Source organism: Xenopus tropicalis, chromosome 2, assembly GCF_000004195.4.
Source record: "Xenopus tropicalis strain Nigerian chromosome 2, UCB_Xtro_10.0, whole genome shotgun sequence".
Taxonomy (NCBI): domain Eukaryota; kingdom Metazoa; phylum Chordata; class Amphibia; order Anura; family Pipidae; genus Xenopus; species Xenopus tropicalis.
Window position 1 is genome coordinate 60,747,897 of NC_030678.2, and position 15,186 is coordinate 60,763,082.

The window sequence follows — 15,186 nt, forward strand, 5'->3', positions numbered from 1 at the left end:
AATAGCTATGAAAAAGTCACGACAATATACGAGCAAGCCGTAATAGCTATGAAAAAGTCGCGACAATATACGAGCAAGTCGTAATGGCTACGAAAAAGTTGTGACAATTTACGAGCAAGTCGTAATGGCTACGAAAAAGTTGCGACAATTTACGAAAAATCGCAAAATATTCGTTTCCAATCTGATTTTTTCCCATTCGGGATTAGTAAATCAGCCCCATAGAATAAGCCGAAAGCCAACTTTTTTTTTTTTTTTTTTTTTTTAATAAACAGAGCATAGGTCTCAAATATGGCATTTACATTTTTAGTAATGATATTCTAGTAAAAACAACATCATCTTTCAAACAGCAGAACAAAACATAATAGAAAATAACATGAAACTAGACCATACAGCTTACTTAATATGCTCTTGTGACATGAATCAGCTCTTACAAATTGCTGGCAGTTTACAAAATTAAAAAGATCACTGGTGTTCTGTAAGTAATACAGTGAATCACTGCTCTTCACTACAAACTCGTGATGCTTAAAAAGACGAACAATGGAAACAGAACTGAGGAACTTCTTTTTTGGATCTTTTCGTTTAGAACTGGTGAGATTTATCAGTTTGTTCAATAATCTCATATGACATTGATGGTGTCATTAAATGTTCCATTCACACGCAGCATCTGTTCTGTATTCAGATGGGAATGAATAGGCTACTGGTAATCACCTGATAAAGGCTGTCTGCTTGGCTCATTTTCTCCAATGCTAGGGAAGAAACCCACTGAGGATGATGCGGGTTCAGTCCCTCCCATCAGCGGACGTAAATGGTTTACAGAAACCTGTTCAATGAATGATGTGCCGTACTTCTTGAAATAGCACCATTCAAAAACCTTAATGGAAAGAAGAAAAAAACATGTAGCTTTTAGGATTTAATGATTAATTATGCAAGAATATCATTAAACATAAATTCTTGTAACTCCATTATTAGTGTTGTCATTTGTGTCACTTAACCGTGGGTATAACAAAAAAATGTATCCCCTGTTGAAATCCCTCCCAGTTTCTTAAGTTATGGTCACCGGGATCCCACCGCCTTTTGGCCTCTCTTGTGGGTCCCATACATCCCTAGTCCTGCCTGTCAAGTGGCAAGGTCTGTACTCTCTATAGTCACTAATACACAGCACAAATAATCACTTAGATTTCCTTCTCCTCCTCTAAACCACTCCACCCTCCTCCCTCAGTAGTTTACTTTGGCTGTTGGCTCCTGGGCATGCTTAGTTTTTCTAGTTTAGATTACTAAACACACCCTCCAGTCTAGCAGCCAATGAAGACATGGCATTACTGGTTCGCATAGAAACTCTTATTTTTTCTAAATTTTTGTGTAATTCCACTTCTGTAACAAGATTTAAGGGAAATTAAGTGTGCATGTCCTACTTGCTGATGACCAAGATGGCTCCTGTTATTAAGAGTGACATAAAGCTGCTAGCCAATGCTGCCAAGCATCTCTGTAGTTCTGGAAATGCTATGGGGGCACAGATAATTTGGGACAAGTGTCAGTGAAGTGATTAAACAGGGGGAACCGCTGCTCAAACTAAAAATGTGCCCGAGAGGCTTTACGTTTCCTTTAAATAAAGATTTATACAATATATTCACTCAAAACGTTATTGCCTCATTCATTAAACTAAAAACTATCATAAAAAAGCAAATATGAGGTAAAAACCGTTTATATACGAGACTGTATAAATTACACTTTTTTGTTTAATCAATGTTTTACTTGTTTATAGGGTTCTAGGGTTCGACAGAAACTCGTCTCCTGACAATAGGCTGCTAATCTTTATTAGTATGCTATTTATCCCCAATGGTGCCTCTACAAGAGGTATGAAATGAAGACTGGGAATTTTGTTTAAATACAGATTCACAAATTTGCCTGCAAACGGTCTTTCTTTCACCAAAAACTGAAAAGTGGCAGTTGAGTCAAAATTTAAGTAGATTTCGGTTTGTGAATATGAAGAAAATGCTTTACACCAGTATGACCACGATTTTTACTCCAACCTTCAAAATTTACTCAATGCCACCATCTATCCTTAACATATAGGTGGACAGAAACCTAATATGATTATTTTCCTGCTCTCTAGAACAGGTATCAAATACAGGTATGGGATCCTTTATCCGGAAACCTGTTATCCAGAAAGCTCTGAATTACGGAAAGCCCACCTCCCATAGACTCCATTTTAATCAAATAATTCAGAATTTTAAAACTGATTTTCTTTTTCTCTGTAATATTAAAACAGTACCTTGTAATTGATCCCAACTTAGATATAAATAATCCTTATTCGATGCAAAACAACCCTGTTGGGTTTAATTAATGTTTTGTTTCGGTTTTTTTTAGTAGACTTAAGGTATGGAGATACAAATTACGGAAAGATCCCTTATCCGGAATACCCTTGGTCCCAAGCAACCTGGATAACTGGTCTTATACCAGTCAAGATTAAATTCTACTAATTCAACAGGCACTCCAGCAGCCAAAGAGTTACATTAAATCACCACTAGTTAATTAACACATCAATAGATAACTTTTTCTTTCAGTACACCTGCATAATGATACAAACTGTCATACAGTCTAAGGCTAATGCCACATAGGGTTTATTTGTGGCCTGTGCATAAATGTAGATGGAGAATCAGCCCATGCGCTAGCATCAGCCTTTCCCTGTGCCTGCACCCAGAGCCACTGGATCGGCCCGGGGGCAGGCACTAGGAGCGTATTTTAACATCGAAACATACAAGTATGCATTTCAGTGCCAAAATCTGCTCTGTGTGCCTACACCCTGGCATTAGCCTAAGGCAGTGATCCCCAACCAATGGTTTATGGGCAACATGTTGCTCCCCAATCCCTTGGATGTTGCTCCCAATAGCCTCAAAGCACATGCTTATTTTTGAATTCCTGGCTTGGTGGCAAGTTTTGGTTGCATAAAAACCAGTTGTACTGCCAAACAGAGCCTCATTTATGCTGTCAGTCCACATAGGAGCTACCAAATAGCCAATCACAGCCCTTCTTTGCCACCCTCATGAACATTTTTCATGCTTGTTTTGCTCCCAAACTTATTTTACATTTGAGTGTGGCTCACAGGTAAAAAAGGTTGGGGATCCATGGCCTAAGGGTTCTTCTTATAGCAACAAGGCCAAAACGTACTAAATGGTTATATTTATTATTACAAAAGTAAACTGTGCATTTATATACAAAAATTATATTGCAAAGAAGACATACATAAAAAATATAGAACTGCAAACAATAAATAAAATAAAAGGGAAACAACCCTTAAGAAACCCTAGGTACTTCACCAAGTTTTAGGAATTTGCTTTTGTGTCCTCCTGAGGTATGGAAAGTGTTAAAGGATGGCTAAACATAATTTGTAACGTTCCATGAGATCTGTTATATACAGTACAAAACAAAGGATACATTAACTGATATAAGATAGTCAAGATAAATTTGTGGTCATAGCAAAAAGAAATGTGAAATCTTTGCTTATGTTTGCTTTGTTTGTGTATAGAAATGCAAACACAATCAAACATATGTATGGGATAAAAGTTTTTTCTAAAACATAAGGATGTTAGAACTCCTTTGTAACTTCTAGGACCATAGGCACATACATTGACTGAGAGCACTTACAGGTCACATAACTTCAAGGAAACGTTTAAAAGGACAAGAAAAGTCTTTCCCCTAACATTTTAGTAGATTACACAGAAGCCCTTCCCCGATTACTAGATTCATTTGCCCAAAATGTTGTCAGTGTATTTTTCCCACACAATTATAGTAGAGAAAATTTTCTAGAGAATGATGAATGCAGAAAGAGGTGATATAGATAATGAGATGCAAAACTGCCTAGTCTATCCTTATTATGGCATCTTTACCATGCTGAACCTGGAGACATTTTTTTGGTGAAAATTAATTCTTGTGCTCTTAGTACAGGTATCGGACCCCTTATCCGGAAACCCGTTATCCAGAAAGCTCCGAATTACGGAATGCCTGTCTCCCATAGACTCCATTTTAATCAAATAATTCAGAATTTTAAAACTGATTTCCTTTTTCTATGTAGAAATAAAACAGAACCTTGTAATTGATTCCAAATAAGATATAATTAATCCTTATTGGATGCAAAACAATCCTATTGGGTTTAATTAATGTTTTATTGATTTTTTAGTAGATTTAAGGTATTAAGATCCAAATTACGGAAAGACCCCTTATCCAGAATACCCTTGGTCCCGAGCATTCTGGATAATGGGTCCTATACCTGTACAAAGTAAATTGGCAAAAATTCACTGGAGAAATGTTGCCTGTTGAAGAGATGTAAATATTCACATAAATCTGCTCATTTTTTAGTAAATGTTATTTTTCGTGCTATACGCCAAATTTCAACTTTCACCCTTTAGTAAACATGTACCTATAACTGAGAATAGAGCTAATGGGCAATAAGTGTAGCACACATAGGCATTTATTCCATGTACATGAGTTCACAATACAAATAGTTCAATATTACATAATAAACCCTTAATCTCTCATTTTTTGATTATTTTGATTATTATGAAACAAATATTTTGCTCACCAGCAAGAGCTTTAAATAACAGGGTAACAAACTACTCTTCTGTCCAAGACAGAGAAGCTTTTTTCAGCATTGCTCTAATTAATTAAATGTTGGACAGCACTTAAATGTACCTGTCATACATACAGCAAGAAGAAATGACAGACCTGTCATAGATACATTGTAATTTTACTAGAAATTAAAAATGACATTTAAGCTGTAATGAAAAATGAATATCTGTAAAAGTAGAAATATAATTTGGCCATGGATGCACATAATTCAGTGGCAACAAGAGAAGTGGCTGACCTGCATGAAGTCTTTAATCATAAGTTAAGAGTTTCCTAGATCCAGACTCCTAGCGCCCTATAGGGATACTAGATGTTAATACTTAAATACAATATTATTAGTTTTCCTAATAGTTTTCTATCACTGGAAGGATTCTGAGAATGCAATCTAAGTTGCAAACAAAGAGATAAATGAACATGGAAAACAGGGATATTTTCTTGGAGTCAGGTTTAGCCAGTCTATGGAAGTACATGGGGCATCAGGAGACATGTCATCAGTCATTTGGGCTGTCCATTAGCCTATGCCATTCCCACCCACGGTCCAACATCTGAGACCCCCACAAAGTAATTTTAGATTGCTCTTCCTAAGTAACAGCTGCAGCATCACACTTTGGAAGAGAAGGTAAAACAAGCTTCTAAATACAGAAGTGGCCACCTTTGAACATTTTAAGTAACAAACTAGTTCTGCCAGAAAACTGTTAAAAGGTAACAATACTATGGTATTCCCATTTGTATTTATTTTGTTTTTTAGTGGAACACCACAAATATGTTGGAAAAAATGTACAAAATCTTATATTCCACACATGAATCCTAAGAGGGACTGGACTAAATTAGTCGTACTTTTTAGGACCCTTACACATTCCTGTTCAGTGGAATGAATAAAAAAAGCTAACAACAGAAACACAGAGCCCATTCTTGTCTTCTGTCCCAGCAGCCATGGCACCTTGAGGAACTGCCAAATCCAGGTGAAAAGTAAAATGCTGCATCTTACCTGCATTTGGTGGTTAAGTGTAGTACCACATTAGAATAGAATAGGCTCTGTTATTTCTATACCACTAACCCTATTTAACAGTTCACTTATTAATTTAAAAGGGCAAACTAACTATTTCTCAAAGGTTTGTTTCTTGTTACTGTTGAAAAATCTATATGTATTGTTAATATTTATGGAGAAATGGCTCCACCTAGAGGTACAATGTAAAAATATTAAACAAAGAAAATGTCATAAGAATACCTCTTAGTTTTGTTCTTAAGCACCACATAGTGCATGTAGCTTACCTGACAGCAACAAAGAAGTACTGATTTGCCTTTTCCCCAGTAACTGAATTCTGTACATTTTTACAACAACTACAAAAATTGCCTCTGGCATCACAGTGATTTCCGCAACCAAAAACAGCAAGCCCTAACAGGCTACTTTCAACTCTAGAGCCTTCCTGGCATATGGCAGGTAACCTATAATGATTTGCCACCTTAATCATATAGCTTTTGTTATACACAAGCTTAGTTATGGCCTTTATCATGGCATTATGCTACAGGCAAAAAAAGGGAAAGTTGTGCTCACCAATGGGAGGTTTGCTTTTTAGTTGTTTCTATTTACAAACATTATTAAAGGGGTCCTCCACCCAAAAATTTTTGTATTCATTAAAGGATTTTTACAGTTTAAAACTACAGTGAAACCTAAATTTTACATACCCTGATTTTTTGTTTTCCATCATTTTACAGATTATTTTGTTCCCACCAATATATAATGTATTTCCTTAATTTTGCCTGTTCCCATTTTGCCTGACACCATTTTTTTTTCTGGTCCTTTGAAATACATTAAATGGGGGTCTACTGTAATGTTATTGCTAGTAATGAGCAAATTTTTTTGGCAGGCATGGATTTGCAGCGAATTTTAGCATTCCAGCATTGCCAAATAACTTCGCAAAACTTTAACACATTTTTGCAGCAAAAATTTGAGGTTGCATCAAAAAAAAAGGCACAGTTGATAAAAAAAAAAAAAAAAAGAGGTAAAAAATGTACAGTTGAGTCAAAAAATGATGCACGGCACCTGCGTTTTTCGTGAATTTTTCAGCGAAGCAAGACACAACAGATTCGCTCATCACTAGTTATTGCTACTGCAAGCAGTGTTTGTTCATCCCTTTCTGTTCTGTGGGTCTAAATAAATTAACAATTTAACAGGAGTTACTTGTTGCCCATGTCTGTTAATCAGCTGACTTGAAACATGTATCAGGAGTCAGAGGCAACAGTGCAGTGAATGTAAATAGACATACATACCGTATATTGCTTTCTTTTGCAATTCTATTTTGAAATAACTGTGTGACCATGGGGGAAAAGATAATTGTGCAGGACTGTTTTAAGTCTTCTATCCCTGCACTGTTATTGGAGACTTCCAATGATCATCATATCATACAAAAACCTAGTTGCATTAGTGTGCACACACCCTAAACTAATACTTGGTTGAAGCACCTTCTGATTTTATTACAACACTTAATAATTTGGCACATCTAGACTTTGTGATTTTGCTATCAAATTGCGAGGGCATCTCCTGTGCAAAGCTCTCTTCAGGTCAAATCACAGATTTTCAATAATTTGTCAAATTAAGGTCTGGTCTCTGGCTGGGCCATTCCAGAACATTGATCCTCATTGGTGAAACCATTACTTAGTTGATTTAGATTTATGTTTTGGGTTGTTGTTATGCTAAAGGGTGAAGTTCATGTCCAGCTTTTTAGCAGATGCTTGAAGGTTTTAAAGGTTTTTATTCTCTTGGTTGTACGAAAATGTTGTGGTTGTGATCCGAACGTATCCGTATTTTCGTATTCGAACGATCGGAAACAGCACGAAAACCTTTCTGGCTTTGAAACTTCACTGCATGATTTTGGAAGCCTTCCATAGCACTCAATGGCACTCTACAGCTCCAACCTGGCCAAAAGAAAGTCACGATACCAAAGCTTGAATGAATTACGAAATGGTCGTATTCTTTGCTAAAAATACGACTTTTATATGGAATTTAACGAAAACCGTACGATTTTAACAATATTATCGTGGTCAATACGAAAAGTTCTAACAATTGGAAAAAATACAATTTTTTCTTATTCGTGGTCAATCGTGCTTTAATGAATGGGCCCCTAAGTGTCATCAGACCATAATCTATTTTTATACATGGCTGTGGGAGGGTTAAACCTTTTTGAAAAGTTTCACCAGGCTTGGAAGTTTTTCTTTGCAAGTGAAGGATTTCATCTTGTTAAGCTGGCCATACACGCACCGATAATATCAGTATCAGTGCGTGTATGGCAAGTTGGCGAGGCGGCCAATATTGAAGGAGGCTGCTGATATCGGTCGACTCACAGATCGGGCAGGTTAGAAAATGTTGATCAGGCGCCATTGAAGGCACGCAAGCAAAATCTATGTTCAGGGCTGAATCAGCAGAAGGAGGTAGAAATCCTATTGTTTCTATCTCCATATCGAATGATTCAGCCCTGAATGTCAGTGGAGGGTTGGAACGATTTTTTGTGCGACCAAAGATCGAAAATCGCCACGTGTGTGGCCAGCTTTACCCTAGCCCACAACCCAGCCATATGAAGAATATGACTGATTGTTGTCACATGTAGGGAACAACCAGTACTTACCAAGAAATCATGCAGCTCCTTTAATGTTGCTGTAGGCCTCCCTAACCAATTTTTTCCTGTCTTCTCATCAAGGACGTCCTGATCTTGGTACAGACACTGTTGAGTCATATTTTCTCCGTTTGTTGATGGCCTCACTGTGCTTCATGGGAGGTTTAATGATCTGAATACTTTTTTGTATCCCTCTCCTGATTGATACCTTTCATTGATGAGATCCTTTTCATGTTTTGAAAGCTCTTTGTAGACCATGGCTTTTGGAGTATAACCAGAAGGAATAATCCTACGGGAACAGCCAAACTTTATCTGAGCTTAATAAGAGCAACCTTAATTGATGTCAGGTGTATACTAACTACTATTTGAGATTTAACTGCATGCGATTGGTTGATTTGAAATACAGCCACATCTTGATTATTAAAGGGTGTGCAAAGTAACAACCAGATTTTTGCTTTTTCTTTCCTCACTAAAACTTTTCTGATTTGTTTTCAACTCCTTTGTACACATGGCAATTTTGCAATTAATGTGGAATAAGGTCTGACGGGATTTATCTCAGTTTTTTTTTTTTTTTTTGCAGGTATGTGTAGACTTTTAATATCTAACATAGCTTCAATCAGGCTATAGTTAGATGGGTATCATCCAAGAAGCATCAAAGAAATATTCAAAAGGAATTTCCTAAGGGCGGTTGCACACAGGGAGATTAGTCGCAAGCGATAAATCTTCGATGCCATGGGCGACTAATCTCCCCAAAATGCCATCCCACTGGCAAGAATGTAAATCACCGGTGGGATGGCATATGTGCCACTTCAGTTTCCCGAAATTGAGAGACCACTTCGGGCGACTTCGGGAAAGCGAAGGTGTGACCTATAGGCAAATGTTTTGACTTTGTATGTATAAAGTGACTTTATGGAGTACCTGTGTGTATGCAGCTACTCTGAAAGGCTGCATAACAGCTCATTAAAGGAGAAGGAAAGGTATAAAATGCGAGCTGCACCTGTAACATCTCACTAAAACCGCCTTATATATCACCATCATTTTTTTTTTAAGAGCCGGTAGGACTGCAAACACATTGCAGTAAATTTTCAGAAGCAAGTTATCAGCTAGTGTTAAAAGTATTTAGTTAGTGCAGGTGCAGTTGAGGTCAGGCTCTGAGGTACATTGTATTTATAAGAGAGGTGGGGGCAGAGCCAAGTGCCTTACAAAAAAAAAATTTAAACATACTGTAAAAATAGCAAGATGTGAAATAAGAATTTAAATGAACAATTCCATTAATACTGAACAAGCATGTTTCAGCTTAAAGGAGAAGGGAAGTCATTTTGGCATTTTACTGCCAATAAATTAGCCACATCAGTGTAAGCTAGAACACTCTATTTATTCTGCAGAAAGCTTTACCATACCTGTGTATAGTGTGCTAGAAGCTCCCTCTGTTTGTTTAAGATAGCAGCTGCCATTTTAGCTTGGTCTCATTAGCTTCCTGCTGTTGGTAGCATAGATCACACACCCTGATGTGAGGGGGAGTGAATTCTTATGCATTCTTATTGGGGGGGGGGGGAGAGGAGAGAGCTACAGACTCAGGCCCCAGGAATGAAGGATTTTTCAAAAAGAGGAAATCTGATACAAAAGTACACAAAAAAAGACAAGACAGCCTGTGTAGTGCTTATAGCTGTATTTACCTTTCTGGTAAAACTTACTTATTATTATCACCTTTCCTTTTCCTATAAAGGGGGTGTAAAGGCTAAAACAATATTGCATGAAATGCTTGTAACCGATTCTGTTAAGCTGTTCCTCTCCTCTCCCTCCTTCAATTTCTAATTGAAGTGTATTGCAAAGAAGCTTCTTTTTAGGTTTACCACCAGCACATGAATATTGGTTTTAGCCTTTACATCCAATTTAATACATCAGTGCAAGAGCACAGCAAATGATTCAAATGGAGGGTAAGAGATCAACTAGCTCCATACTCACAAGTATCAGTCCTGATATAACAGAAGAGGTTCCTGTTAAAGCAACGTAGAACTTTGGAGTCAACGTGTTGATGAAGACCACCACTAAAAATAAAAAGAAAACGGTTAAGCAGAGCTGACAGCACTTACATAAGCTCCAAACATGTTAACATTACTTCATAAAGAGTTGCATTTAGATTATAGCCATGTTTTCCAAACACAACGTCCCCGTTTTAAAACCACCACTAGCTGTTTCAAGCCAATACAATAGGACTTTTCATTACTTTCTAAAATTATACATTCAGGTTCGATATGCATCATATTCATTACCCTTGTCTCTTGGGAAGACAAAACCATAGGTACAGTATATATATATATATATATATATATATATATATATATATATATATATATATCAATCCAAATGGTGTCCGCACTCCAAGGCTCAATATTCTGCGGGGTGCTAGCCAAAATTATGTCTGTATAGAAAATAATCATCTGTGGCCAGCACACCCTTCAATGTTTCATCAAAAATTTTTTAGTTTAAATATATTGTTAAAACCAACGTTTCGGTCCTTATTAGGATCCTTGAGAAAGGTCCTAATAAGGACCGAAACGTTGGTTTTAACAATATATTTAAAATAAAAAAATTTTGATGAAACATTGAAGGGTGTGCTGGCCACAGATGATTATTTTCTATATATATATACATACATATACATATATATATATACACACACACACACATACACACACAATCATCTAGGAGAGGAATCCACACTCAAAGGTCTTATGTGCAAATAAAAAGTCTTTATTGAAGAACAAACACTGACGTTGCGGCCGGTGCTACAGCCTTTCTCAAAGTGAAACATACAAAGTGATGTAAACCCTTAAATACAGTGTATGGCGGGAAACAAATCCAAATGTAACATCCCACAAAAGCAGAAGGAAAACCGGTTAGTGACGTAACCCTGCAGGTGAATTAATAAGTGACATAAGTAACATAAAAAATAAACAGGTACACACGAGAAAGAATAAAGAATTCAATACACCACAAGTTCCAAAATTCGCACCACAGAAGTCAAACATTAGACAATGTATCTCCGTTTGTAACTCATGTGATTGTTTCGTTGCACTAAACAATGTTTCAAGTATGTAGCAGGTTTGATATATCACCAACTGCCTCATTCAGAAAAACATTTGTATCGCAAGTATAAGAGATCCCACCCGTATAAACATCAAAAATGCAGTGAATTGCCGTTATTTCAAGACCTCGACAGCTTGTTCTAAAAGACAACGAACCCTCGTTCAAGGTCTATATTGTAGAGCAAATACATTAAGTACAGATAAGCGTACATAATGGTTAACGGAAGGAAAACCTAACATAAAACTTCAAAAATGAAAAAAAAAATGAAAGAAAAAAAAATAAAATACAGAGTACAAAATAAGTCGAAATAAAGAAAAAATATAACCATAAATACAGACTATGCATGAAGGGGTATTCAGTAGAGGGGTCAAGAGGTAGGCTGGGGGGAACCCGTCATCAGAATCGTGTACAAGAAGAAAGTACCTGAACAGTGCCGTAGAGAAGCAAGGCAAGAAAAAGTATTACATTGCATGTCCATACCAGAGTCTGGGAACCTTGAAGACCGGTAAGGAAATGTAATTATCTATTTGTTGCAAGAAGTTCGGTAGAGTGATAATACGAAAGCGGGGTACTGAGGCTTAATAAGAACCGTGCACCCGTTAGTCACGGGTTAGTTTATAAATTACAAAACTATATTAGGAACTGTGCGTCAGTCAATCACGGATAGTTTATATCTTAGTGTATATATACACCAAAGACAGCGGGTATGATTAAACCCTGGCACGCCTTTATGTAAATCTCCTCCGTGGAGCCATAGTCAGTGTTTGTTCTTCAATAAAGACTTTTTATTTGCACATAAGACCTGTGAGTGCGGATTCCTCTCCTGGATGATTGTAATCTAAAGAATCTTTTAAGGTGAATTTCCTAGACACAGGGGCAACTTCAGCTCCTACCAATCTACTAGCAATGGTCCCACCTCTACAAAATGACATCATAGGAGGTTGTTGAAACACTGAATTAGAGGGAAAAGATTCCCTTAACAAATGCCAATGTCTATTCAGAACAAGCTGTATCCGGTCACTATGTGCATGATACTGAGTAACAAATGTAACACGTTGTCTCTTATTTGCTGTATTGTACTTATTTATAGCCTTGTGTCCCCATACCTTAGAGAGGCTATTTTGGAGAACCTGTTTGGGGTAACCTCTATCCAATAGTTTCTTTTCCGTCTTACCCAAATCCTCTCTAATAACCTCTGGATCATTAGCTATCCTACAAACCTGAGAAAATTGGCTAATGGGAATTGATTTCTTTACAGAAGTGGGATGGAAACTATCAAATTTAAGTAACTAATTATGATCAGCAGGTTTTGTGTATATACGTGTGTGAAACTTATCATCACTTTTGGTAACTTCTACATCTAAGAATACAATTTTTTGGATGTCCACTGTCATAGTAAATTTGATATCTTGATGGACCTTATTAATCTGGTCACGGAAGACAGACAGGGATTCCAGGTCACCCCGCCATAGGAGAAACACATCATCGATGTACCTCCACCACGCACAACAGTGCAAGGTGAACAGCCCATTCGAATACACGTGTTCATCCTCAAACCAACTCATAAAAGAATTGGCATAGGCTGGGGCGACCTTAGAACCCATGGAGGTCCTACATATCTGCAGAAAAAAAATTATCCCTAAACCTGAAAAAATTCTTGTGAAGAATGAAACCAAGGACTTCCATTAAAAAATGAGTTTCCATTAGACTTTCTATTCATTTCTATGGGATTTTGAAAAACTTATTTATCAGTGTATGAAAGTTCACCATTTGATAAATACATTTCTAAAAATATCATAGGAATCAACTGAATGTGGGTTAGTCTTTATGTATTTACCTATAAACTTGCGTTTTGCAAAATCTGCCCCTAAGTGTAACAGTGCCACTTAGCAGCCTACTGATCTCTACATTGGTTTCAGATTCTAAGGATTAATTGAAAGAATGACACACTTCCAAAATGAATGTAATAATTTCAAACACAAATCCAGCAAAAGCAACTCCCAGCAGATTAATATTACCCTAACACTAATTATAAGGAATACTGTATTTGAGGGGCAGGGTTTTTTTTTTACAGAGACTGGTAACAATTCAGAGTAAAGAGTAAATGTCCCATTATTCACTATGCAAAAACTTAGTGATGCAGTCCTGACTCTGAAAAGATGTAATTGATTAGCTACCATATGCATGTGCAATTGCATTAGTTTTTATGCAACAGGCACAATTGCAGCTCCCCTAATAAATTGGGGGTGGGGAATTAGGGGAAGATGGTGTTTTATAGTAAAATCTGTATATGAAATGATACACTGCTTTACAGTCACAAACAAGTATGTCTCTATTAGCAAGAGTGTCTGGTTTGTGGATTGTGAGCAGGGTTTTTGGTATAATAGGAATAATATTGCAGATTTTTTTTTTAATTGCTGGCAGGGCCCTCTATTCAGTTGACCAATTCTCCTTATTCCTGGTGGTGGCCTTGCACATGCTCATCAGTTTACTTGTGTAAATCAGCAATTGCACGCCAGCTTTCAACCTGTTCAACCTGGTAGATCTGCCTGAGACTTTATGTAAAGGAAAAGTAGATAAACAGCACTCAATTTGCTCAATTTAAAAATAAAATAAATAACTAAACATATTTGACCACAGATAAACTAACCAAAATAGCAATTTCTATTGTGCAAGTATTAGGTGTATGCAAGATGATCTGAAGCATGAAAAAAAAAAGTTATTCTGCTATGCAACGGTGCTGACCCCAGCTGGAACGCGTAATTCCTGCAAGGACGCAGGAAGTTCCCGTTGCTATGCAACAACTCCCTTATTGCGGCCTAGTACCACACTGTACTCACCGGCCGCCAAGTTGTCATAGAGACGGAGGGGTACTCTGAAATAATAGAGGGTCACTGCCGAAAATACCATAAAGATTAAACAACCGTATGCCCAGCAGCGAGACACCCAACCTCTCAATCGGCTCAGAAATCTTGTATTAGAAAAGCCAGAGATATCAGAGTCGGCCATGTTGATTGTTTATCCTTTCAAGGTAGTCAATACCAAAGGCGTGGCCAGACGCATTGCAAAGGAGCGGAGCTGGTGTGTGGGTGGGACTACAGTAATAGGCTCTTTTACTGGTAGAAGTTCGTCTGGCTGTTGCTGAAAGTTGTGGGTAGGCGCGGCTTTTTGCTTATTTGGGCGCGGGTGAAGCGTGGCGAAGCATGCGATTGGCTCCTCAAATGAAGCTCCCCCTTGTCCGAAGCGAATCAGAGATTATGCTCTTGCCTTTCTATCATCCCAAGCCGATATAAAATCTTCATTTGCACACTGTTCCCAGGGTTTGTGTGCGTTTTTGTCAGACTGAAAAAACAGTATATAATAAGCGTGCAGCACAGGGAATCCCAACAGTAAACTGTAGGTGCTATGTACAGGGCTCCCTTACACCCTGGTTTTTCCTAGTTGGGTGTCAATGAAAGGAAAGCTAGGGCCCCATGTGTCAGTATAGGGCACAAAAGACATGGTGATTTGTGGAGTAAATTAACACTCATGACTTTTTTCAATCACCTTTCCCAAATGAGCCATTTTTTCCTGTCTCCCTCCATCCTCTTATCCACTAACCCCCCCCACACACACACAACTACCTCTTCTTACATAGTAAGTCGGGTTGAAAAATTACATACGTCCATCACGTTCAACCAAAATGCCTATAAATAACCTACCTAACTTCTAGTTGATCCATAGGAAGGCAAAAAAACCCCATCTGAAGCCTCTCTAATTTGCCGCAGAGGGGAAAAAATTCCTTCCTGACTCCAAGATGGCAATCGGACCAGTCCCTGGATCAACTTGTACTAAGAGCTATCTCTCATAACCCTGTATTCCC

At 37.6% G+C, this 15,186-nt stretch overlaps 1 protein-coding gene across 3 annotated transcripts in view; it reads right to left on the reverse strand.

Moving 5' to 3' along the window:
* Positions 1–14,519, reverse strand: part of st7l (suppression of tumorigenicity 7 like) — a 57,516-nt gene extending 42,997 nt beyond the window's left edge. Inside the window, exons 1-3 of one of the 3 annotated variants that reach the window (XM_012961092.3) lie at positions 14,165–14,519; positions 10,200–10,282; positions 709–871 (exon numbers count right to left, since the gene is read on the reverse strand). In XM_012961092.3, the coding sequence (XP_012816546.1) occupies positions 709–871; positions 10,200–10,282; positions 14,165–14,333 (415 nt within the window). In that variant the 5' untranslated portion in view covers positions 14,334–14,519. Of the gene's footprint in view, positions 1–708; positions 872–10,199; positions 10,283–13,974; positions 14,123–14,164 lie in introns of those variants that run through there. The other 2 variants (NM_001011286.1, XM_031895919.1) reach the window with 2 other exon arrangements.
* Positions 14,520–15,186: the final 667 nt, after the last annotated feature.